At 37.9% G+C, this 26,970-nt stretch overlaps 1 protein-coding gene across 4 annotated transcripts; it reads left to right on the top strand.

Moving 5' to 3' along the window:
- Nucleotides 1-1,433: 1,433 nt before the first annotated feature.
- LOC114317274 (inositol diphosphatase DSP4) lies at nucleotides 1,434-20,871 on the top strand. 4 transcript variants are annotated; one of them, XM_028263984.2, is made up of 6 exons: nucleotides 1,434-2,158; nucleotides 2,268-2,361; nucleotides 5,822-5,879; nucleotides 5,980-6,023; nucleotides 6,136-6,314; nucleotides 6,637-6,917. In XM_028263984.2, exons 1-6 carry the CDS (start codon nucleotides 1,917-1,919, stop codon nucleotides 6,680-6,682), a joined length of 663 nt encoding a protein of 220 aa, XP_028119785.2. In that variant the 5' UTR covers nucleotides 1,434-1,916; the 3' UTR covers nucleotides 6,683-6,917. The 4 variants fall into 4 exon arrangements, with proteins under 4 accessions (XP_028119785.2, XP_028119784.2, XP_082740088.1 ...); XM_028263983.2 differs by having other exon boundaries at nucleotides 1,440-2,158; nucleotides 6,436-6,917; XM_082883962.1 differs by lacking the exon at nucleotides 6,637-6,917 and adding an exon at nucleotides 20,639-20,871 and having other exon boundaries at nucleotides 1,537-2,158.
- Nucleotides 20,872-26,970: the final 6,099 nt, after the last annotated feature.

Here is a 26,970-nt window from a genome sequence, read left to right as displayed (position 1 = left end):
TTTCCAAATTCACAGGGCACGATTTGTATTTTCACCAAATTGTAAAGGTGTATTTGTAATTCATTCTTTATTTTATTTAAAATTTAATTTTTAAAAATTTATTTCTGAAATTATTAATTCGAACACAACTTTATAGTTGGCGCGTGAATTTCACCTTCAAAGCAACAAACAAACTACAAAAAGAAGTACGTGGGGCGCAGGTCTCGCACGTCAAGTACTCTCCCCCATATCGCATATTCTTTCGAATGTTCTCTTTCCATATCTCCTTAGAAAATACTATTATAAAAATAATAATAATAAAATGCCTTTTTTGTTTGGTTGATATAAAATTATAACTTTAAAATTTTAAAATCAGTTTGGTTAGCCAATTATCATTATTATTATATTTTAAAAATATTATCAACGTGTGAAGATTTAGTGGGATAAGTCATCCTCCATATTTTATCTTTTCTATCTCTCCATATTTTTCTTGTATTTTTCAATTTGAACCCGCATGAATGATTCGAACGGTCTATTTTGTAAATCTCACAATAAAAGTGATTCACACAAAAAATCAACTTTATCATAAAATTATAAATACAAAAATAAATTACTTTTTATTTTATAAAATAAATAAAATATAATTAAATTTAAACTATCTATTTTATAAAATAAAATGCAAATTGTTATCATATTTATAATTATCTGATGAAATTAATTTTGTACATAAATGACTTTCATTACGAAATTTACGAGATAGATTATTAGTGCGAGTTCGAATTATAACTCATAAAAAGAATATAGAAAGATATAATGAGATAAAGTATCAACAAAAGTTTATCCCTAATCATCAAACAATAAGTGAAGAAAACACTTATCTTTAATCCATTAATTAAAGGAGTGAGCATTACCCTCACCATAAATTTTTAATAGCATTATTAGTAGACTATGTTACTATTAGTATTGAATGAAAGAATTTCATTATACTTTTGATGGTTAAAATAATGAAATTGACAAAATAATATTTTGTTAAATAAAAAATTTAATAAATTTAATATTTAAAGAAAAATTTAAAAATATATATATATATATATATATCCATATTTTATCTTCTTTCACACCCTTTTCTCGTTTTTTCTTTCTAATCACCGCCCCTAGTCTTAAGTTTGGAATCGCCCCTAGTCTTAAGCTTTATCCATTCCAAGATATAAATAGAAACTTTTTATTACTTTTTTCATTTTTTCTTTACTTTCCTAGACTTTGACGCCTTTTATTTATATTTTATAAAAAAAAAAAAAGTTCTTAATAACCTGAATATATATAATTTAAATATGTCAAAATGAAATTATTTTATACCTAAAATAACATTATTTTAAGACATTCGAATCATTTGAATCAAAAAAAAATTCAGACCACTTAATATTATTGTTATAAAATACACACAAATCACCCAGTGCTGTTGGCTCGCCGTGGCTCTCTTTTTAGGAAAATATCCCAGACCTCCGGTGGAGGTGACCTCACCACCCCATTATTTTTTGATTGATCCATAAATTTATTTATTTTTTATTTTTTTGATCTTTCACTTGCAGAGCCTTACGTGGAACTGGGGGTGGGGTCACCCCACTGGGGTCCCAGCACGGTTGCTCTTTTTATTTCATATTTGACTCTTTTTAATCTTTGACTTGGACCCATACCCCTCTCTCTCTCTCTCTCCAGCCTCGGCATATACACGCATATCCCATAGATGCTAAATCTCCGCGGCCGCAGCCTCCTTTAACCACCAGCGCCACCCAATTCTGACTACTGTATATATCTATACATAACCAACACAACAACACACCATATTCTGCAGCCTTTTAACTGTCAAAAAAAAGTCCAGTATCTGAATCTTCAACTTCCTCTGATCTTCTTCTTATTCTTCTACGCGTTGATTGAATATGAAAGTAGAGGAAGAAGTCCACGGTGGCAACATCTACAGAACCATCGAAGTCGCCGTCGTTGACCCACCATCACCAATAACGAAGCTCTCTCCGACCGCCGTACCAGACAACAACTCCGACGATGACTTTTTTATTCCACCTTTGAACTTCTCCATGGTCGATAATGGCATTTTCAGGTCCGGTTTCCCCGACACCGCCAACTTCCCCTTCCTCCAATCCCTCGGCCTCCGCTCCATCCTGTAAGTCCTCTCTCTCTCTCTCTATATATATATATATATATATATGCTTCCATGAGAGAGAGAGAGAGAGAGAGAGAGAATTGACAATTTTAGGGTTTTGGATTTGCAGATGCCTTTGCCCGGAGCCTTATCCTGAGGCCAACGCCCAGTTTGTAAAGTCGAATGGGATTCAGTTATTTCAATTCGGGATCGAAGGTTGTAAGGTAATGTCACTCTTTAGTTAATAATGATTGCTATTTATTAAGATTTAATTTTATTTGATTTTATTTTGTGGAGAATTCGATATCTGGATTTAATATGGTAATTTGAGTTCATAAGTGGATGTTAATTTCTCAACTACGGGGGGGCATATGGGGTTGTTTAGAAAGTGGATTTGATGATTGTTATCGATTACTTGTATTATCACCTTGCAAGTTGTAACATCATATTCTATCAGTTTTGTCTTAAATTTCAATCAATCTTTATTAAGATATGTGGCTTTCTTGAAAATTTTCAAATTTTCTTTTAAAGAAACTTTAATTGTTTATTTATTTCATGCTTTGTTAAATTTCATTAGTAGGAGGATTAACATCATTCTCTAGTGATGTAGTATATCCATACCTTGAATAAGAGGTTATGGAGTTATGGAAGATAGGATCCTTTCAAAAACACTGACGTGGGTTCATCTAAAGTAGTCATGTGTATAGATTTTATATATATATATATATATATATATTTGTTTCTTACACACACTCACATGCATAATTACCTGAAAGTTCTCTTTTCCAGTTTTTATAGATGCAAAATCAATTTTTCACTATGTATTTTTTTATGAGAGCACTTGTCTCCAATAATTGAATGTCCAGTTGAGAGACACACGGCTCTTTTTTATGCTGTCCAACTTGAAGGCAATGAAGTTTATTTTATGCAATTTGTGACCGGGAAATGATGTCGGTACCACACATTTCTCTCTTACGTGAGTGTGAAAAGACCAAAATATCCCTGTGAGACGGAAATGCGTGACATTAACATCTTTACTGCCCTTCTGTGTTTCTTTTTCTCTTGTATGCTATTTTAATTTTTAGGCAACCGTGTCACTATTTTCAGCCCTTCACATAATTCACAAACCCATTCTTTTTGGAAATAAAGTTGAAAGACATTAGGTTAGTGCCTTTTGTTTTAGTTGTTTACTTTGGATCTACTTGGATTGACATTGTATAATTTTTTCTCATTATGCCTGGTTGATGCATTGGATTTTAAAGGTATCATATATTTGGCTACTCCATGGACTTTCTTAAGCACTTGGCTTTACTTTATTCAAATTAAAGTAATTCCTTGAGTTTTGAACATATATGAGGATAATTAGTTTAAAGCATGCTTTAGGATGAGATAATTTGTCTGGGTTTGATAATGTGCCCACCATACACTCAGGATAATTAAGTGAATATTGATAGCATGGCACCTGGTGTCAATTTCAAGAAAGGAGCATGCTTCCTTCTCAATGGTCTTGAAGTAAACCCATGCGCGCGAAGTGCACATGATAATACTGGTGTCAATACAGCTACATTTTATATATTTAGGGGGAAGTTCATTTGGTCTTGCACTCGTGCTTTCTATTTGTCACAGTTCATCAGTTTTATGAATCGAATCAAAAAAAGAATTGTGTTGTGTTTCATGGTTCAGTCATTTGATAAGGCAAATCTCTTCATCAGATATGGTGAATTTCCAAGGTACAAACACTTCATATTATCATTGTTGGTCTGCCCTAAAATTCCACCAGATTGTTGCTGGAATGAGACATCTGTCAAAATAGATATATCTACAAGATCAATGTTAAGCCATGTAACCATCTTTCACTGATTTCATCTTGCTGTATTGGTCTATGTTACATGGACTCGGGTATGGGTGTCAGGTGTGGGTATGTATCCAGAGGTTGGACTCATAAAATTATAAATTTAAGGGTACGCAGACTCGGCAAAAAAATGCCAGATTTTTATAAATTAATGAAGTATGTGAGATAAAATGGTATTATATATAACTTACAGTGTCAAAAAGACATTTATAGCAATTATGCAACAATATGTACATATAATAATAGTGTTATATACAATTATATAAGAAGTATCCGTTGAAAAGTGTCCGACACATATCCCATACCCTTATCCGAGTGTCGCGTGTCCGACACGGGTATTTGATTTATTTTGAAGAGTCCGTGTAACATAGGTATTGGTAGATTTTGCAGGTTTTACCTGCAAAATTATGTATGCCATTGGTTCTGCCGATGACTTCTCATGCTGAAGTTTGATCTTCTCTATTTAAATTTGAAACATGAACTCTATTCATGTCAGCACATGCTTCCTTCTATGGTTCCATTGTTTGGTTTCAATTATCTGGACAGAGTGTAAAGGTCTAGCATACTGGCTATAGTAATTAATCCTACTGCACAATGGTTAGTGCTGCTGTTTCATTGGTTGCTGTCTCTGTATCTGCTATCTACTTCATCAATTCTTAAACAACAATATTCCATCTGCTGATTAGTTTGCTTAGTTTAAGTTTTGTATTCAGTATTCTGCAATTTCACTTTGTTGCAATGGTAAGGTCACCATCTACTCTTGGCTCACTCCAAAACATAAATATTTAGAGGTATGGAGTTTCATAATTAATGCCATTTTTCTCTCTACTTGCCATCGTTTCTTCAATGCTGTTTTCTTTACTGATTATTGTACCTAGGGTTAATATGGCACCTTTTTTTTTTCTTCTTTCTTTTCCCTTCACCCCTATGTAATGTCTACTTCTTAGTGTTAGGGTTTGTGACTTGCACGGTCATCTTCCATTTTATTTTTTCTTTTGATAGAACATAGAACTGGATTTCCCAGCCACATCATCTTTAGGATGACTTAATTCCTTTAGTTTATTTGGTTCTGATCACTACATGCTGATTTTTCAACTCTCGAAAATGGACACCTTGAAATTTCTCTACTCTTTCTAGAGATGTGGAGATCTGTCGTAGGATCAATAGCTGAGCACCATACATGCTTTAATCAGAAGTCAACAAAGGAATTGAGCTATTATCACCGGATAATTAGCAAAGTGTTGTAATGATTGTATAGAGTCTTGCATGCCTACAGATGCTTGGTGACTAGTAAGCGGTGAATAAAATGTCAGGCTTTGGTAAGACACTTGGATGATTTATGTACTTAAAGAATTACGCTGGTAAATGTTTCATAAAGAAAGAAAGTCCTTCCTTTTAAGTTTATTTGGTACAACAAACTCATTGACTTGAATCAGTAGTCAAAACAAATTCATTGGTATGCAGCTAAGAGAATTGATCATATCCAAACTTGCTGTTTCTTATGGCGAACATAAGGTTTGTGGTGCTTACAAATGCAGGCAGTGACTCAAGGTGAAAGAATTGACAGATGGTATAATTCGAAAATAACATATCCCATAATCTTAGGAGGCCAATTTGAGCTTGAATGTTTAATAATATGCCTATGTTGGATTGGTTATGAATATTATGGATTTTTTTGCACGATGTTAAGAGCTATATGAATTGAGCTTTGTAATTTAAGTGATAATTGTGCGAGTTTCAGTTTGGTGATATACCTCATTGCTTGAACAGTGAAAAGTTCTTTAATTTGAATTAATCCCAAGTCAAGGAAGTGATTCAAAATTTATGTGCAGGAACCTTTTGTGAACATTCCAGAGGATACTATTCGTGAAGCACTCAAAGTTGTACTTGGTATGCTAAATGCTTATTACTTTCATAATTGATTTCTGCCAATTTACAGTGTAACCTGTTAATCTTTGCTTATGGTTACTCTTGTTCATCTACAATGCAGATGTAAAGAATCACCCACTTTTGATCCATTGCAAAAGAGGGAAGGTATGTGCAGTATCTTATTAAATTTTGTGTGTGTGTGTGATGTAATCTTTGCTTTTGAAGTATGAGGACCTTCTAACTGTTATGTGGGGTTGGTTGTTTTTGCTTTATTCAGCACCGTACTGGTTGTGTAGTGGGGTGCCTGAGAAAATTGCAGAAGTGGTGCCTGTCTTCTGTTTTTGACGAGTACCAGCGCTTTGCAGCTGCCAAAGCTAGAGTTTCAGATCAGAGGTTTATGGAGTTGTTCGATGTATCTAGCTTGAAGCATCTGCCAATGTCATCATGTTCAAAGAGGTAACAACCAAAACGTCGTAAGGCTTTTCCTTACTTTCATTATTGAGAAGAGCGTCTTAGTTCCTGTTTTGGATCAAATAAACTAGAAAAAGTGATGATTTGCTGGAATGCATTTCAGCAGCAAAGGAATGATCTTTCATCTTCCTTTCAAGGATAATCAGTATCTCTTACTTTGAGTTCCCCTCGTATCCCTTACCCTCTCTGCTTTTTATTCCCTTTTCTTTTGATATAAGCATTATTTATATCTATTTCAACATATTTGGATAAAATGATTGGAATATTTACATCAATGCTGAAAAAGGATGTTTCTGATACGTGTCAGGATTGGAGCTCGTCTTCTCCATTCCAGTTCTTCCTGCCAAAGATGATAATGAAAAAGTGTGGCAGCTAGAAAAGCTTTTGTGCCGTGCATTCTTGTGCTCGATTTTCAATATATTTATTTCACTTGTAGAAGTTTCTTATGATATATGTAGGAGGGAGCTTGATAACTACAAGAGAGAATCCCTTCTTTTTTTTAAAAAAAAAATGAAATTTAGAAACAATAAAAGGAGAATCTTTTCTTCTTTTTTTTTAATCAGCAAAAAAAGATTTATTGATGATAAAGCAAAGTACATGCAACAATACATCAACAAATCAGGGAAGTGCACTAAGTATCATAGCTAACCTCCATAATCCCAACTAAGTTGGCACCGTGAAGGAAGCACAATCATATGCAAGCACTTGACCCACCCAAGATTGGTGAGAAGCCAATCAAGAGCAACCAAAATCCAAAAAATAAAACACCAATATGGCAAAACAAAAGCAATCAACATAATTCTACACTAGCTCCAAACCATAGAGCTTCCAACAGCAGCAAAAGCAACTTTTGTCTATGGGCAACCTTAGAGTATATGCATAGACCAGAACAGCTTCATACATCAGCAGGCCAAACAGCAGCAAGCTTCTAAACCGCAGTATACATCAGTAGCATATAGCAGGTCAAGACAGTAGCATACAACAACAGACAATCTTAGAACAACATCAAACATCAGCAGGCCTCCTAAGCCATACCACCCTCACCTGCAGTAGCAACCAATAAGCAATACACCAGCTGTAGCAAACAAAACAATAAGCGTAACCAGACCAGTAACAGCATCCCAATGCTCTACAGTCCTACGGCAGCCAAGACCCCACTACTCAACATAAATCACGCATTCAGATTTCCACCAATGCAAACTCTAATTTGATTCATGTTAAAAATAAAATCATTAACTGAAAACTGGGCTAGTTTAGGCGATGTCTTTGCCTATATAGCAACTCTAATCTTGACCAACTCAATGACTTCATCAGGGTTTGGATTTGAGTTCTTGAATTTACACTCATTTCTAAGCTTCCAAATAAACCACAACATTGCTAGAGGTATACTTTTCCATATCACTTTCTCTTATTTCCTAACATTGGCTCTTTGGCTCTATCCCACCAGAGAAACACCTTTTCCACTACATCTGACAATGCTCCAAAAAAACCCTACCACTTTAACATAGTAGCCCAGATATGCCAAGAAAAAGGACACAGAAGAAGGACATGGCGAACAGACTCAGGCTTAGCTTTGCAAAGAATGCATTTAATATCTGAATTGCTACTCAAGACCCTAATTTTTTGCAGAAACTCAGCAGATTTGATTCTATTCTTTCAAGCCAACCATCCAAAGAATTGGCCTTTGGGTGGAATAGGCTTGAACCACACCAACTTGCAACCCCAAACTAAAGAATTAAAATTATCAGAACAGAACTTATACACATAAGAAATGGAAAACACTCCTGAGGATTCCGCACCCTAACAAGGTACATTAGCAAGACCAAGTCTGAGGAAAGGAGCTGCTGCTAGTAGATTAAGCAATCTTGATACTTCCAACTCCTTCCATTCATACAAAACCCTTTTGAAAGGTATCACCCATTCTACTGAACTTCCTTTAAAATCAGAGTAGTGCTTAACAGAACCTTTCTTAGTTTGAGCAAGGTTGAACATGCCAGAAAATTCTCTTTGAGACATACATTCCCACACCACTTATCATACCAAAATCTAGTTCTAGATCCATCCCTAACTTGAATCTGAAAATTCTGCTAAAAAAACTCAACCAAGTCCCATCTTTGATCAGCAATTGCAATGATGTCCTTCCAAATGCTAGAATATCTACTACTGAGATTAAAATTAGGACTCCACTTGTCAATCCCAATTCTATATTTACTACAAATCACTCTTCTCTAAAAAGCACCTACTGCAAGACCAAATCTCCACCACCATTTGATGAGTAAACAAGTGTTCACCTCCTTGATTCGTCTAATCCCCAACCTACCTTGATCGACCCTTTTTGTGATCTCCTTCCATTTCACCATATGAATTTTCCTTTGCAGATCAGAGCCACCCCATAAGAAAAATGCTTGAAGCCTTTCAATCTCCTTAGTTACTCCCTCTGTTATTCTAAATAGTGACAGATAGTACACAGGTAAGCTAGACACAACTGCTTTGATTAATGTGAGCCTATCTGCAAATGATAGAAACTTCCTTTTCCACCCAGCAAGTCTGGATTTAACCTTCTCCAATACAGGTTTCCATGTTGTTTTTCTTCTAGGATTGGCCCCAAGAGGTAACCCAAGATACTTGATGGGCAAATTCTGGATAGTGCAATTTAACAGAGAAGCAAAGTTTGTTAGATTGTCATTAGGTACACCAACACCACACACCATACTTTTGTGATAATTAATTTTCAACCCAGATAATATCTCAAAGCACCTCAGAATCCTCTTTAAGTTCACCAATTCATCATCTTTAGCTTTACAAAATAGAACTGAGTCATTAGCAAATTGTAAGTGAGAAATTAGAACATCATTGGATCCAACCTTTACACTTTTAATTAGTCCCATATGTAGAGCCCTTGATAACAAGATGTTCAATCCTTCAGCCACTATATTAAATAGGAAATGGGACAAGGGGTTACCTTGCCTCAGACCTCTCTGAGGACAGAACTCCTCAGTTGGGGAACCATTGACAAGTATAGATAATTTCATAGTGGTCACACACTCCTTAATCCAAGAGATCCATTTGTGCTTGAATCCAAAATTTGAAAGCATAGAGAATAGAAATTCCCAATTGATAGCATCATAGGCTTTATGAAAGTCCAGTTTAATGATTAACCCCTTCTTCCTTGTTTTCTTCCAACAATCCACTACCTCATTGGCAATCAAGACTCTATCAAGTGTATTTCTACTACCCAAAAATGCTGACTGTGCTTCATTGATAATTTCAGGTAAGACGGCCTTCAGTCTATTAGTAAGTACCTTAGCTAGAATCTTATACAGTGAACCCACCAAACTTGTTAGTCTAAAATCTGCTAGTTCTATAGAGTTCTCCTTTTTCGGAATCAAGGTTATGAAAGAGCTATTGATGCCTTTTACCAGACATCCATTTCTATGAAAATCCTTCATAAATTGATCCACATCACCCTTCATAAGCTTCCAAAACTTCTGAAAATAAAATAAATTAAAGCCATTTGGTCCTGGAGCTTTGTTGCCATCACACTTTTTGATAGCTAATAGGATTTCAAGTTTTGTAAACTTTGCCTCCATACTATCAAACATAGGGCTATGTCTGACAAGTTTGAAATCCCCACCAAGTGTAGGTCTGCATTGTCATGACTGAGAAAATTGCTTAATAAAATGAAGTTTTACTTTCTGCCTCACCCTTGAGGGATCATCAACCACCTCTTCAATTTCAATGAACAAACTTATCATGTTCTTATTCTACCTGCAACTTGCCATGATATGGAAAAATCTAGTGTTTTTGTCCCCATTCAAGATCCAGTTTAGCCTAGATTTTTGTAGCCAAAGCCTGTCCACCATCTTACTTAACTTCCAAACTTCCCCCCTCACTGCAGCCCTCCTCCTCTTTTCATTTTCATCTAGCTCTCGATTTTCAGCTTCCAAATCAAAGGCATGTAACTCAACCTCAGCTTGTTTCAACTTTGTATTCACATTCCCAAACACTTCAAAATTCCACTGCTTAAGAGCTAACTTTAGAGATTTTAGCTTAACTTGGAGCTTGTATCCAGCCCAACCCTCCACATTTGTTTTGTGGGAGCCAGAAAAATATAGGTACTAGCTTATTGGGCCTAACCCAAACAAAGCCCACAATGGGTCCAACCCAAACAAATATCACACCCCTCCATCTATATAAAGGGGGGGCATTCCAAGTGAGAGGTATGTCTGTTCTCTCAACACAAAACACACAACCCTTCTAATAGATATATATACTATTTACTGATTCAAGGACTAACTTCATCATCGGAGTACTCCCAATCGGCAACCCCAGTTAGGTGGCACCGACTGTGTTCCTCATTGCAGATCTACAGGGGTGAAGCTCTTCTCTTCGTTGGATCTCCACACCATCCATGTGAGAGGATATTTCATGGTCTCACAATTGGCGCCGTCTGTGGGAACGACTGAATGAGATCAACGAAGAACACAACAAACATGTTATTGTAAGTAAACACTCTACAACACTGTGTGTATTGACAAACTCCATGGAATCTCTATCACGACCCAAACCCGCCGCTATGGGTTTAGCACCGTAACCGGCCAGTAATCCAATATTACCGAAGGCCTACTTAACAGTAATACAGTAAAACTGAGTACAGGGGCATGGTGGAAGCCAAAACAGTAAATAAACAATGTCCAATGAATTGTGACAGTCTGTATGCCAAAAAGACTTTTCATACACATATACATGAACAGTACAGAACAGTATGTACATATATACAATCATTCAGTTCAGGGACCTAATCCTTATTAAACAGTACCGTAACAGTCTATACAGTTGTACAAAACAGATACAGAGACAGACGGGGAAATTAAAAACACCCCTAAGCCATAACTAGACAGGCTCGGAACCTCGCAGTGAGGCACAGTAGTTGGCTTGACAAAACTGGAGCTTAACCCCAACGCTTCTAGCCGCGGTCTAGTGCCTGTACACCTACATATATATATGAGCAGTGGGCTAAAGCCCAGTGAATAACATAATGCGTGAAGAGGTTAGGAATGAATGTCCTTACAGTAATGAAAACAGTTCGTTAATTCAGTATATCAGTCATTCAGTCATATGTCGTACATCCATTAGCATAACAGTACAGTAAACAGTAAGTTTTAAAAGACCGAACAGTAAATTATGGCCATCAATCAGTAAACAGTAGTGGTTCCAACAAGGGAACCGACAAAAATCTCTGTAACAGTAACAGTAAACAGTAGTTGCTAAGGATGCCACAATACAGTTAAGAATATAGGACATACATTCATTCAATTAACAATATCAGTTCAGAAAGCAGTACAGTTCAATTATTCAGAAGATAATCATTTTGAACATATCTTTACACAGTTGTTACTCACAGAGTTCTGGGCTACAGTAAAGCTAGAGCGCGTCCCCAGTCGCCAACCCTACACAGTTATAGATTGAACACACACTAAGCTACACAGTTGGGAAAGATAATAACTTAATCCCTAATTTGCCTCGATACAAAATCAGCAATTTCTTTCTTCATTCCTGGCCACCAGAAATTCAGTTTCAGATCTTGATACATTTTCGTATTCCCTGGATGCATAGAAAATTTTGAATTGTGGCCCTCTTGCAAAACTCTTCTTTTCAATTCAGAATCATTTGGTACACACAGTCTTTCTTGAAATTTCAGTACATTATTTTCAAATTTGAAACCCAGTCTTGGTTTAGTTTCCCTTTCTTCGATGATCTTCTTCAAGAAATCATCTGATTGTTGTTTCTCTTTAATTTCTTCAATCAGTGCCGGTTGAGCAGAAATAGCAGCTATTAGTCCACCTTGTTCTCGTAAAACAATTTCAATTTCAGATTTTTCAAGGTCACAAAGTAGTTCTTTCTACCCGGTAAGCAAACAGGCTAAGTTTCCAATGGATTTCCGGCTCAGTGCATCGGTAACGGTATTGGCTTTCCCGGGGTGGTACAGAATCTGTAGGTCATAGTCTTTAATCAGTTCTAGCCATCTCCGCTGTCTCATGTTTAGTTCTTTCTGTGTGAAGAAATATTTTAGACTCTTGTGGTCGGTATATACTTCACATGTCGCCCCATACAGATAGTGACGCCAGATTTTCAGTGCAAATACTACTGCAGCAAGTTCCAGATCATGGGTTGGGTAATTCTTTTCGTACGGTCTCAGTTGTCGGGAAGCATAAGCAATAACTCTTTCATTCTGCATTAAAACACATCCCAAACCTTTATGAGAAGCATCACTAAATACAGTAAAACCATCCGTACCTGAAGGTAGAGTAAGAACCGGTGCAGTCACAAGTCGAATTTTCAACTCTTGGAATGCTGATTCTCTTTGGTCAGTCCAGTCAAATGATATCCCCTTCTGAATTAACTGAGTCAACGGTAAGGCAATTTTAGAGAAATCTTTGACGAATCTTCTGTAATACCCGGCGAGTTCCAAAAAGCTTCGGACTTCTGTCACATTTGTTGGTCTAGGCCAGTTTACTACAGCTTCAATTTTCTGCGGATCAACAGAAATTCCATCTTTGCTAACAACATGCCCCAAAAACATAACATGATCAAGCCAAAATTCGCATTTAGACAGTTTAGCATAAAGTTTCTGTTCTCTTAGGGTCTGTAGGGCAAGTCTCAAATGATGTTCATGTTCTTCTATACTTTTGGAGTAAATCAGTATGTCATCAATGAATACTACAATAAAGTCATCAAGGTATGGTTTAAAGATTCTGTTCATGAGGTTCATAAATGCAGCAGGTGCATTGGTAACTCCGAAAGGCATAACTAAAAATTCGTAATGTCCATACCTCGTTTGAAAAGTAGTTTTGTCAATGTCTTCTGGTTTAACTTTCAACTGATGGTATCCTGATCTGAGGTCGATCTTGGAGAACACTTGAGCACCCTGTAACTGATCAAATAAGTCATCAATACGTGGCAATGGGTATTTATTTTTCACAGTTACCTTATTCAGTTCACGGTAGTCAATACACAGTTTCAGTGAGCCGTTTTTCTTCTTCACAAATAAAACAGGAGCGCCCCCATGGCGAAGTGCTAGGCCTGATGAACTTCTTATCTAGCAATTCTTGCAGTTGCACTTTCAATTCTTTCAGTTCAGTTGGAGCCATTCGGTAAGGAGCTTTAGATACTGGCTGCGTTCCCGGAATCACATCGACGGTAAATTTAATCTCCCTGTCAGTCAAATCCCCTGGCAGATTATCTGGAAAAACATCTGGGAATTCTATGACTATAGGAATACTGTTCACGTTAGCATTATCATTAGTAGATACAGTCAATACAGAACACAGATATCCCTTACACCCCTTTCTAATCAATTTAACAGCTTTCACAGATGAAATCAAATACAGAGGAGGTACTACTCCAACCCCATTAAACACAAATTTGGGTAAACCCGGTGGACGGAAAACTACTTGTTTCGTTACACATCCTATAGTAGTATGGTATTTCGTTAACCAGCCCATTCCCAATATTACATCAAAATGATCAATGTTCAGGGGCAGTAAGTCAATAAACAAATGTGCATCTCCAACAATAATTTCACAAGCAAGGTACATATATGCACAAGTCATAGATCCCCCAATGGATGATGATACAGCTAACAGATAATTCATGGATTCTAATGGTCTATTCAGTTTTCGCGAAAAAGCATGCGACACATATGAATGCGTAGACCCCGAATCAATCAGTACATAAGCATTTTGAGTACAAATAGAGAGAATACCTGACACAATGGTCTCGGTATTCTGCACGTCTCCCGGTACTAGGGCGAACACTCGGCCCTGCCTCATGGGCTCTTTCCCGGTAGCTTTGGGGTTCGGTTTTGGTGCAACAGTTGATGTTGCCACGCTTGGTGCATCTTTACTATTGGCTTGTGGAGCAGAGGGGCAGTCTTTAACCATGTGGCCCACCTTGCCACACCTGTAACAGGCTCTAAATATTTTGTAACAGACCCCTTTGTGCTTCTTGCCACACTCAGAACAGGGTGGTATGAAACCACTCCCTTGGCTGGGGCTAGTTGTTGACCCCGTATTTTGTTTCTTGTTCAATGGGTTATGCTTGCCTTTCTTGAATTTAAAACCCTGCCTTTTACCACGCCATTCCGACACTGGTGTTTCAGTTTTCAGTGCCTCGATGTTCGATTCAGCCATCAAGGCTCGGTCAAGAACATTTACATAATTCAGTAATTTCAGAACATTTATTCTGTCGAGTATTGCAACATTAAGGTCGTCTTCAAACTTTCTGGCCTTCTTATAGTCAGTGTCAACCATATGTGGTGCATATCTAGCAACCTCGGTGAACTTCGTTTCATATTCAGCAACAGACATTGTGCCCTGTCTCAGCTGTTCAAATTCAGTTACTTTTCTGTCTCTAACACACTGAGGGAAGTACTTTTCAAAGAAGGCTCATTTGAATTGAGCCCAAGTCATAACAGTGTTGTCATCACGGATAAACATCCACCACCTTTTAGCTTTTTCTTGCAGAGTAAAGGTGGCCAATAGCACTTTATGTGCTTCGGAGCACGGAAAGACCTCAAACAATTTTTCTGTTTCGAGAACCCATGCTTCAGCTTTTAACGGTTCAAGGCCTCCCTGGAAGGATGGTGGTTTCATTTTGTTGAACTTATAGGTGAGAGCAATTATGTCCCCATCATTAACATTCACATTCTGCTCCGGCTATACCGGAGGAGGAGGTGGGGGCTGTTGATTCTGTTGTTGATCTAGTCTTTCAGTTATTAGTTCCATCATTCTTTCCAGTCTTGTCATTCTTGCCTCAGAGGATGAGGATTCCAATTCATTTGCAGTTCTCGTATTATTCATTTCACTATAGGCAGTTATAACAGTTATCAACATAGGCAGTCATTTGTTTAAACAGATTAACACATCAGCATATATTCAATCATGTCATAGCCACACACTTATCATGCTCATGTAATGCCCTAATCGCTTTTCTAGGACATCCTATAGCTCATTGGGACACGTGTGTGCGGTATAACTCGTGGTAAGTATCGCTTTGATACCACTCTGTCACGACCCAAACCCGACTCTATGGGTTTAGCACCGTAACCGGCCAGTAATCTAAGATTACCGAAGGCCTGCTTAACAGTAATACAGTAAAACAGAGTACAGGGACATGGCGGAAGCCAAAATAGTAAATAAACAATGTCCAATGAGCTGTGACAGTCTGTATGCCAAAAAGACTTTTCATACACATATACATGAACAGTACAGAACAATATGTACATATCTACAATCATTCAGTTCAAGGACCTAATCCCTATTAAACAGTACCGTAACAGTCTATACAGTTGTACAAAACAGATACAGAGACAGACGGGGAAATTAGAAACACCCCTAAGCCATGACTAGACAGGCTCAGAACCTCGCAGTGAGGCACAGTGGTTGGCTTGACAAAACTGGAGCTTAACCCCGACGCTTCTAGCCGCAGTCTGGTGCCTGTACACCTACATATATATATGAGCAGTGAGCTAAAGCCCAGTGAATAACATAATGCGTAAAGAGGTTAGGAATGAATGTCCTTACAGTAATGAAAACAGTTCGTTAATTCAGTATATTAGTCATTCAGTCATATGTGGTACATTCATTAGCATAACAGTACAGTAAACAGTAGGTCTTAAAAGACCGAACAGTAAATGATGGTCATCAATCAGTAAACAGTAGTGGTTCCAATAAGGGAACCAACAGAGATTTCTGTAACAGTAGCAGTAACAGTAAACAGTAGTTGCTAAGGATGCCACAATACAGTTCAGAATATAGGACATACATTCATTCAATTAACAGTATTAGTTCAGAAAGCAGTACAGTTCAATTGTTCAGAAGATAATCATTTTGAACATGTCTTTATATAGTTGTTACTCACAGAGTTCTGGGCTACAGTAAAGCTAGAGCGCGTCCCCAGTCGCCAACCCTACACAGTTACAGATTGAACACACACTAAGCTACACAGTCGGGAAAGATAATAACTTAATCCCTAATTTGCCTCGGTGTGTTCTACATCTATATCCTCTCTAAGATGTCTTAAACTAGGCCTAAGAATGCCTAGGATGGGATGATGATGCAAAGATGCATTCAGAAAATATTTTCAGAATTTTCAGAAAACAGGGGTCACGCTCGAGCGTAGGTTAATCCGCTCGAGCGGACATGCAGACAAAGGTTTCCGCTCGAGCGTAGACTTACCCGCTCGAGCGTTCTGCAAAACAGTCAAAAGTGCTGGATGGGTGAAAATTACGCTCGATTGGGCGCTCGACAACCGCTCGAGCATGAGACACAATGTCCCGCTCGAGCGTCAATTATTCCGCTCGAGCAGACATCAAAACAGTGCAAAGTACTAGGAGCACGAATTTCACGCTCGAGCGCCAGTAACCCCGCTCGAGCGTGAGTCCAAATTCTGGAAATTCCAAATTTGAACCTCAAGCTCAAAACCAAGTTTTAAAATATAAATTTCGATCCTCTTGGGCCAATTTTCCAGAAAACATCCCAAAACTCATAGTTTAACATGATTCCAAAGCTCAATTGTAAAATCAAAATCCAAGGGTGTTTCAAACAACTCAATTTCAAACCAATTTTCAAGAATATGAAAAACATGCAAACATACATGAATTTAAACCATTTCAAAGCTTCAATTTCATGCTCTAATGAGCCAATTCTTTCAAAGACAAGGTGAAAACATGGTTTATGGTCAAAACATGGACATGCATGTGGCAAATTCATGAAGAACAAGCTCTAAAATGCAAGAGTATGCCATGCATGCAATAATTAAGCTTCAATTCAACACTATAGAACCAATTCTTGACTAAACTCTTTAAACTACCATGATCCATGCTAGAAGGAACTTAAATACACAATAAGGAGGATGAAATTCATACCTAGGTTCCTCAATTACAAGTCTAGAGGCTCAATTATGCACTTAAGCTTTCAATTCCTCAAGATTCAAGCCAAATTGTGAAGAACTCAAGCTTTCACTACCTCTCACTCCCTCAAGTCGGCAAGAACAAGGAAATAGGCTGATGAAATGTGTTATGTGATCAAGCGTGTGTAAGGCTCAAAATGTATAAGGTAGTGGCCACTAAGTGGCACTAATGTAATTAAGTCAAACTATGCAATTTAACACCATTTAGCCTAATTTAATCATACCAAATCGATTTTCAGATAATTACACCATTAAATCACATAAATTCTACTAATCACAAATCATCAATCAATTTCAGATTCGGCCGCCGATAAGGCCTTCAATTCGCAATTTAAACACAAAGGCACGAACAGATAATCAAACAGTCAACAGATAGACATATAATTGAACAGATATACTTAATCAATTCAATTCCAAATTTCAGTTAGTCAGTCCAGTACTTCAATTAATTCAGTTACCAATCATAATCAGTCTCAGTTTAGCAGTAATCAGTGGTTAATCGGTAAACAGTGACGAGGGTTGTTACAATCTCTTTTCTTTTTTCATGGTAAATCTTGATGAAAAGTGTTATAATAAAATAGTGCTTTTGGATTTACCTTGGCATCTTCATTTTCTCTGTCTAAAAATGGGTTTCAGATTATGTTATTGTAAGAGCTTCTTTTCGGCATTATCAAAAAGGTTACTCAGCCAAATCCACCCCAGGATTGTTTATTTAGTTTTTGCCTAAAAGGAGTTTATTTTATAATTAATTCTTGAGATATACATATGTCTATATTAGCAATTGTTATGGAATCCACAGTTGGGTCTTTACTTTCTCTCTCTAAAAGTTTATTAATCAAGATATTCGGCACCACTATCTTCTCAGCGGGATCGAAATGAGATTGAGGTAAACTGTTAAAGCTGAAAGGCTCATTTAAATTCGGTACTTTATTTAGCTTGTCTATCAACCAACTCAGCAACAGTAACTCTTTATTGGGTTGTTTGTCAACTCTCTTGTTATTCTAAATCTCATTTTCTGAATTTATGCTTATAGATTTGGTCCACTATATATTGATACTCATAGATTTGGTCCAAACATTTGTTTAATATCTATCTCGACATTCTGAGAAGAGTAGTCGACACATATTATGTGGATCTGCTTTTACATTTTCAGTCTCTAAAAATGGATTTCATACTTTTCTTGGTGACAACATCTTTTAAGCATTACAAATTATAGCGATTCTAGTATTCCCTGTTGTTGTTTAACTGTAATCCGGACTCGGTTCCGTAGATTTGCTGTTGTCTTATCCTCATTTCTATCCCTTACTCTTTGTTTTAGAGTTTTGGGTTGTGTTGGGCAAGTTGGGAATAAGTTGGTTGTGTTTTAAAACTTAGAATTTTGCCCAGGTTTTGGTCTCTCCGCTCGAGCGGCTCTTTGACGCCCGAGCGGGCATTTGTTGTTGCCTCTCTGCTCGAGCGACAGTTTGGACGCTCGAGCGTGAATTTCCTTCTCTCAGCATTTTGTTCGTCTGCAGAAAATTCTAGAAGGGTGCATCCGGCGCTCGAGCGGATCTCTGGACGCTCGAGCATGAACCTGTGTCTGACGCTCGAGCGGGGTGTTGTACGCTTGAGCGGACATGTTTTATATCAGTCCATGAAATCACTTTTTGAATCACTTTTCACTTTTCTTTTCTCTATCTTACTTTCCCAAAATCGATTTTTGAGAGCTTTTCACGCTAAAACCTAACTTCTCTCTAGGGTTTGATCTAGTAGAAGTGTTTTCCTCACCTTGGGCCTTTGTAAGAAGTGCGTTGATTGTCAAGGGCTTCGTTTTGATCCAAGAAATTTAGGATTTAGTGCACTTCCGAGTTTTGCTCTTCTTCTCCTTAGGTTCTACATTTGAGGTAGGGATTTCCTTGTTCTTTTTCAATACTTCGTCTATAGATAGACATGTAGTAGTTTTGTATTGCATGAAAATCATATCCATGTTGGATTTGTTTGGAATCATGAGAAAGAACCTAGGGTTGGTTGTTTGAAAATGGTTATTTTATCATTGATGGTTGTTTTGGGCTAATTGGAGTGTAAATTAGCATGTTATAGTTGAAAGAAGAAAAAGCCGTAAATTATACTTTGATTTGATAAATTAAAATGGAGGGTAGTTAACCTATGTTGTAAATCTCTATTGTTAATGTGAGTTATGGCTTTATTATCACCGGAATTGGTTTTGTGGAAACAAAAGGGATGGAGTTGGTTTTGTGAAAACAAAAGGAAATGGAATTTGTTTTGTGAAATGAGAAAAGTATCTCCGACATAAGTATGAAAATTGGATTGTTGTTTCTTGAGTGTTAAATACACACACGTGGGGGTTGTATCTTTAACTACCGTGTTAGTGTTGTTATTGGGTTTGTGTTCTCATAGTAATTGAGTCTTTAATAGATATACTAAATACTTGCATCTAAAGGTTTTGTCCTTGGTCATCGGTGGAGGATGACATGGTTGTGTTGAATTGTCGTGTATGCATTATACCATTGTTGATTGAACGTTGTATGTGAGGAAGTGCTGAGATACATTGTATATGTATACTTGCTCGGGGGAAATTAATTATGTGTTCATATACTTTAACACATTGCTTGTATCTTGATGGTTTATGTATATATGTTATACATGTTAGTTATGCCCTGTTGTATTTTGGTTGGTGGTGTTATACCTTGCGTTAAAAATCAATGGTACCGTGACCTTCTAGCTAGCGCCTGGAGAACTGACTGAGCTGAGAATCTAAGGTACCACACCCTTCCAGCTAGCGCCTGGTAAACAGGTATGTTGTTGTGAGAGGTGTATCTTTGGCTTACTATGCACATAGCTGGTAGAGCAAAGTTTTGTTATTGTTGTTCCATTGTATCTGAGGATATCATGAATTTGGTTGGTTACAGTCTCGGAGGGCCAAGTTACCTCATTGGTTGATTGTATACATGTTAGTGAGTTGTTATCTCCCTTTTTATTAAGGTATGCATGTATAGTTATGATTGTATTGGGAACGAACCAAAATGTCAATTTGTCATTTGGAAAATGGAAGAGAGTAATGGGCTTAGTGAGATTATTTCCTAAGTAATTGTTAATATTATGAAGAATTGGAGTTAATGAAAGAAAAAGGAAGGATGGATCGCTTATAGCGTTGAATGAAATGGCTGTTTTCGAGAAAATTCATACTTATGTATATTTTGTATAAACTATCACATTACTATTCTAGTATGAGATTGGGCATTTATGATCATAACTATCTGTAAGTTGTTATTGTTGAGGGCCATGTTGAGATCCCTACTGGACTATATGTTCATCCCATGTTGTTGAATCTTTTTCAGGTGTTGAGTTGAATGTGCTACAAGATTTGGATCTTCTTATTTGTTGGCCACAGGGCCTCTCTTGTATTGGCGGAATGCCATATGTGTAAAAGGGTTGCACCCTTCTTCTTGATTCGTTAATGATGTAAGCCCAAGGGCAATTTATTTATTATACTCATGTTGTATTTACTTGCATACGAATGAGAGCAATGTTATTCACTTCTACGAGTTGAATATACGAGTTTATTTCCGCATGTTATCTCTGAAATGGAATTTAAGTAAATGAAATTGGTAATACTTTGAGTAATAAAAAGTGGGGCGTGACACAAATGGGACTGCTCGGCCAAATTCATATGTAGTCTGCCATTTATCTATTTATTCTTTGTTTCTCAACACTTACCTTGCAGTTGATTGTTAACTTAGCTGTGTACCTATGTTAAAAACAAAATTGGTCTTCACTTTTTCACTTTTTCTTTCTCTAGACGAAACTAACATAAATGGGGCCATGAGTTATTATAAAACAATTTTTAAGGTTTTTACTTCATAATTTGTGCTAGTCTGAGGCAATCTCTCTCTCTCTCTCTCTCTCTCTCTCTCTCTATATATATATATATACATAAGAATTCATTTTTCATGAACGACTCATTTTGATGCTGATCAAAATCTCAGCAAAACTGAACAAGTTGCATGCGTAAAGAAGTCTTGTTCACAGCCGGGTTGACACTAGAATCACAAGCATTCCAACAAAGGTTGTTTAGCAAACCATGTTCGGCAACTCTTCCACCTTTCTCGATATCACTACACTCCTCAAGTTGCCCATCGTTGTGACACAACTCGGCATCTCTTCAACCCAGTCTAGCTGCTGCGAACCTTCATGATTACAGTGGGTCTTTATTTCATCTATTAGCAAGGTTTTTGGCCAAGTAAAGCACCAAGAAATTACCCATCAAGATCGTGCCCCTCCACTTCGTTGAATGCAACAAGTTCGGCGTTGACGGAATTATAAGGGCCGACTCATACTTCAAACCAAACCCAAATTTTCATCACCTCGACATCGAGTTTTCTAAAAATGATGGTATTATTTACTCGGCGCCACCATGGGCCCATCAACTTGCCAGTTCATCTCTGCCTTTGAGGTTCGGCGCTAGCACTCCAATTAAATTATTCGGCAACATCAAATAGCCAATCAACCATGTTGCAAAAATAAAGAGACCAAAGTATTGCTAGGAATTTGTGTTGCTAGGAATTTTATTAAGCCGCCACCGTACATTCGTATGCTCTCTCTCTTTCTACTTGTATAAATTTTTGCAGGTATAAAGAAATATTATTCGGCAAATCTAAGAGGAATTACTGCTCAAGTTTTCGGCAAATCCAAATAATATTCGTTGCCGACACCGAAGCGAAGAATGCCGACTAAATGTTCCAAAACATCCAAATGAACCAGCCCAGCTCGGCAACTTACTCGGCAAGAATTCGAAAGCATTACTCCGCAACATTGATTATTCGGCAACATTGCTTGTCAAACTCCGTAAATTCAGCAAATCATTCAGCTCCAAAATCTTGGCACTACTGTCTCGGCATGAAACTAGCATCTCGGCTTACTGAAATCCACATCTAACAATACCAGAGGATTCGCGTCGACTTAAAGAGCCCGAAGCCACTAACCAGAGAGGAGCAAAAAATTGATCGACACTTGCCGATAATTGCGCAACAACCCATAATTTCAACAAATTGCAATTTTTAGCGTTCTCAAAACCCAATTTCGACCATAACAATGTGAAGTACTCTTTGAGACAAGTCCAACGCAAAAAACGGCGTCAAAATTGGAATTAAAACGAAGGAGATACAAGGCCTTAAAGTCACGAGCTCAAAACTGGAACTCTGCCTTCCACGACATGCAGCATGAAGAATCCATTTTTGAGGTCCAATTTTGTGAATTTTGAGTTTTAGCTTGGGATCAATCAACTGGCAAATCGAGGACGTTAAATGATAGTTCACCGGTCAGATCGTGTTCGATCAACGTGCAATTTTAATAGTAGGCTCCTCGAGCTGGTCCATGATCATTCATCTTCACCGATCACTCACCTCAACTTGAATTTCTTTTACATTCGGCTATCACAACTATGGATATACGGAAACCAACAAACCAACTTATATCCACAATTAATTCGGCAACTTACTGACTTAATTGGCTCATTACCTACTTGGCCACAAGACTACTCAGCCGCCCATACGTCACCGCATCGGACAATCCCGCCCTATTATCTACGTTATTCAGCTCACAACGTTATATGTCAACTTATTCGGCAATAGAATTTATCGGCATTATGAACGCTGCTTGCATATGATCAACTCGGCTCATAACTTATTCAGCAAAAATTATACTCATAACATTTATTATTCGGCATATTATTTTGGCGCTTGGTACGGACATGTTACTCGGCAATACTGAGAACTCATAGGCAATTGCTCGACAAAGCTCCAAAGCTACTTTGGTGATTTATTCGGCTTATATATTCAACATCAACAACTACAAATTCACAACTTCTTCGACACAAACATCTCGAAAAATCGGCTAACGTTATTCGGCTCATTGATTACTCGGCAAGACTACTTGGCCACACGTGGTAACATGCTCCATAGCATTGGACATCATCGGCACAAAACTACAATTATTAACCGTTATTAACTTGCCTACCTTTTCGACAAAAATCCCATACTTATTATCTCGGCATAGAACTAGCATCTCGGCTTGCCGAAATCAACATCTGAATATACAAAAGGATTCGCGTCAAATCAAGGAGTCGAAACCGACCAACCCAAGCAGCCAAGAAGTAACCAAAGTTCACTGAAAATTGCGATACGGCTCACATTTTTCGACAATTGAAATTTTCAAAACTATCAAACTCAAGTTTTGCCCATACTAACGTGAAGTACTCATTGAGACGAGTCCAAAGCAACAAACCGCGTCAAAATCGGAGCTCAAACGAAGCCGTACGGGCTGCTCAAAGTTTGTCCAGAAAATGATTTCTTTCTCTGAGGAAGACGATCCAGCAAGATATAAAGAAAGGATCATGTGCTTCGCGGTTGCATTACACCCTGTTAATTTGAGTCGTTAGATCCATTTTGGCTATAATTACGCCATCAGGAGTCTGATCACAGCGATCCAATAGTCCTTTCCAGCTATCTGACGCATTCTGAGTCCATCCGTACAGTCAGAATTTGCAAATTCTGCTCAAAATAAATATGAATATATATATTAAATAAATAAATAAAAATACAAATAAATTGCAGATTTGATTCCGATATCACCAAGTACCCTACTTTGTCTCGGCTTCATAATGATTTTGCCACGGTACCGAACAGGGGCACGGCTTCATAATGTCTCGGCTTCTTGGCCCAAGTCAATTTTATTCCTTCCGAATAACAAATCTTATTCAAAAGCAATGGGGCAAATATACCTTGGACAAGAAGCTCAACTTCACTAAATTGGCAACCACTGCCAACCAAGTTCTTAGCAAACCTAACTTCGAAGGAATGCCGACACACCGCCGACCAAACGATACACCGATGTTTTGACACTAGTTACTCGGCAGTGCATCAACTTTACCTGGCAAGATTATTCGACCATTATTAATGCAACATTATGCATGATCATTATTCGGCCGTGCATCAACTCTATTCGGCTAAGCAACATTATTTGTCAACCTTATGCATTGTCAAACTTTATGCAACAACATTGGCCACAGTATTCGGTAACTTTATTCGCCTAACAACATTATTTGGCAAAACATTTGCCCACTGGGACATCAGTCAATTTTCCGCTTTCCAATTGGGGCACATCAGCCGATCATCATCTCGGCACCTTTGATATGCATGCATACTCGACCAACTTGGTACAAACATTACAACGACGTTTACTTGAGTTACAAACTTCCGCTCATTTTCACACAGCCTCAAGCAAGCGCCCGTTTTAGGGCAATACATCACACACTTGGCAGTCAGCAGTTTGCATATTTTTGCGCGCTGTCATTTTACAAAAGCCAAATCTTCCCTGCAACATAGGGCAATGGGAATCTACATTCCTTCCGACTAACACCTGGCATTCGAAAGCAATGAGGCAAGTCTACCTTGGACTAAATGCAAACCGAGCAACTCGGCAATTAAATAGTTGGCCCAATATCTACTTGCAATTCCATACAAGTGGAGCAATATTATTGGTGATTAACACGTCCACCTTATTCGGTACATGATACATTATTCAAAGTCCTTGCCATATGGTTGCCACTTAAAATCAACAAAAGTCTCCGAGTACAGCGCAACCTTCGCACTCAGCACAAAGCGCCGTTAGCAAAGGCCTACACCCTTGACCGGGGTTATAATACCGCAGGTCTACACCCTCACCCAGGGGTAATAATGCCGTGGTCCAGTTTTTGACTGATATATCTACCTTATTTAATCTATCTTATTTGGTTCAGGTAATCATTTCCGTGTTCGGCTTATAGAAATATTTCTAGCTCGGCATGAAAGTCCATATTTGGAAGCAATCTTTGCACTTGACAAAATACGACACCTATGCCCGGGGGTTATAATACCGTGGCCTACACCCATGCCCGGGGGTTAGAATGCTGCGGCCTACACCCATGCCCGGGGGTTAGAATACTGTGGCCTACACCCATGCCCGGGGGTTAGAATACCGCGGCCTATCGTTATGATTTATTTGTATTCCTTTCTGGGTTTTAGCTCACCCTCCCTCATCCTATGATCGACTTACATACATTTATACATACATTCAAGACATACATACATTTATACATACATTCAAGACATACGTATATTTACACATACATTTAAGAATATATGCAGTCATTCATTCATACATTTTATTCACTTATCAAATGTATTCTTTGTCAAATGACCTAACATCTATTTGAACAGTATAACTCGGCAATAAAAACTCTCATTCCTTCTACCGAAGACAATGAAAGTTTTGGGGCAATTGTGGGAGCCAGAAAAATATAGGTACTAGCTTATTGGGCCTAACCCAAACAAAGCCCACAATGGGTCCAACCCAAACAAATATCACACCCCCCATCTATATAAAGGGGGGGCATCCCAAGTGAGAGGTATGTCTGTTCTCTCTACACAAAACACACACCCCTTCTAATAGATATATATACTATTTACTGATTCAAGGACTAACTTCATCATCGGAGTACTCCCAACCAGCAACCCCGGTTGGGTGGCACCGACTGTGTTCCTCATTGCAGATCTACAGGGGTGAAGCTCTTTTCTTCGTTGGATCTCCACACCATCCATGCGAGAGGATATTTCATGGTCTCATATGTTTTATTCCACACTTTGTTCAATAAAGAGAAATCTGGGTGCATAGTCCACACATTGATAAATCTAAAAGGCCTAGGACCCTAATCCCTCTCATCCTCCATCAATAATAATGGACAATGGTCAGAAATTATAGTAGGTAAAACCCACAATTTTACTTTAAAATGTTCCAACCATTCTGGGTGAACCATAAACCTATCAATCCCACTCCATTTTCTACCATCATGGTCATTACACCAAATGAACTTCCTTCCTAACAAATTTATATCTGTAACCTCACATATGTCAATGAAATTATTTAAATCTCTCATACTTTTGTCCCTCCTAGAGCACCCTCTTCTTTCACCCATGTTTCTAATTTCATTGAAGTCCCCTCCCTAAACACTATGGTTTAGGAAAATCCCTTCTTAACATCATTAGGCTGTCCCAGAAATTGCCTCTAACCCCCATATCATTTGGTGCATAAATATTTATAATTACACACTGAAAGGTATAGAAGAGAGTACTTGATAACAGGATAAAACTTTTACTGCTACAGCAGTCAACAAGTTGAAAAACCCCAGGGTCCCATATGCACAGAAGACCCCCTGCAAGCCCATCTGAGTTAACAGCCATGTATTACATTTTATCTCTTACCCATAATGATCGAACCACATCATCAGACTCAACTGCCTTTTTAGTCTCCTGAAATAAAGCAATATCAATTTTCCTCTCTCTAATTATCTTTTTGATCATCCCCCCTCTTCTCTTGCATTCCCAGACCTCTAATGTTCCAAGATAGTATCTTTATAATAACCAACAATAATACACTCTAAAGACCCCAACTGTGTGCCGTTTACACGGCATCAACAACCCTTCCTATTACCTTTTCTTTATCTTGCAATTCCGGCTCAACAATTCTCCTTACCACCTCCTTTTCCTTCCCTTTATAATTAATACCCAATAATTTCCCCATTTCCATTGTTGCTTGAGTTTCATTGAGGATGCATCTACCTCCACCAGCCCCACAC

Source organism: Camellia sinensis, chromosome 8 (assembly GCF_055761805.1).
Source record: "Camellia sinensis isolate YWXY chromosome 8, ASM5576180v1, whole genome shotgun sequence".
Classification (NCBI taxonomy): domain Eukaryota; kingdom Viridiplantae; phylum Streptophyta; class Magnoliopsida; order Ericales; family Theaceae; genus Camellia; species Camellia sinensis.
The sequence above is the reverse complement of the archived record's forward strand: the minus strand, read 5'-3'. Positions and strand labels throughout refer to the sequence as shown.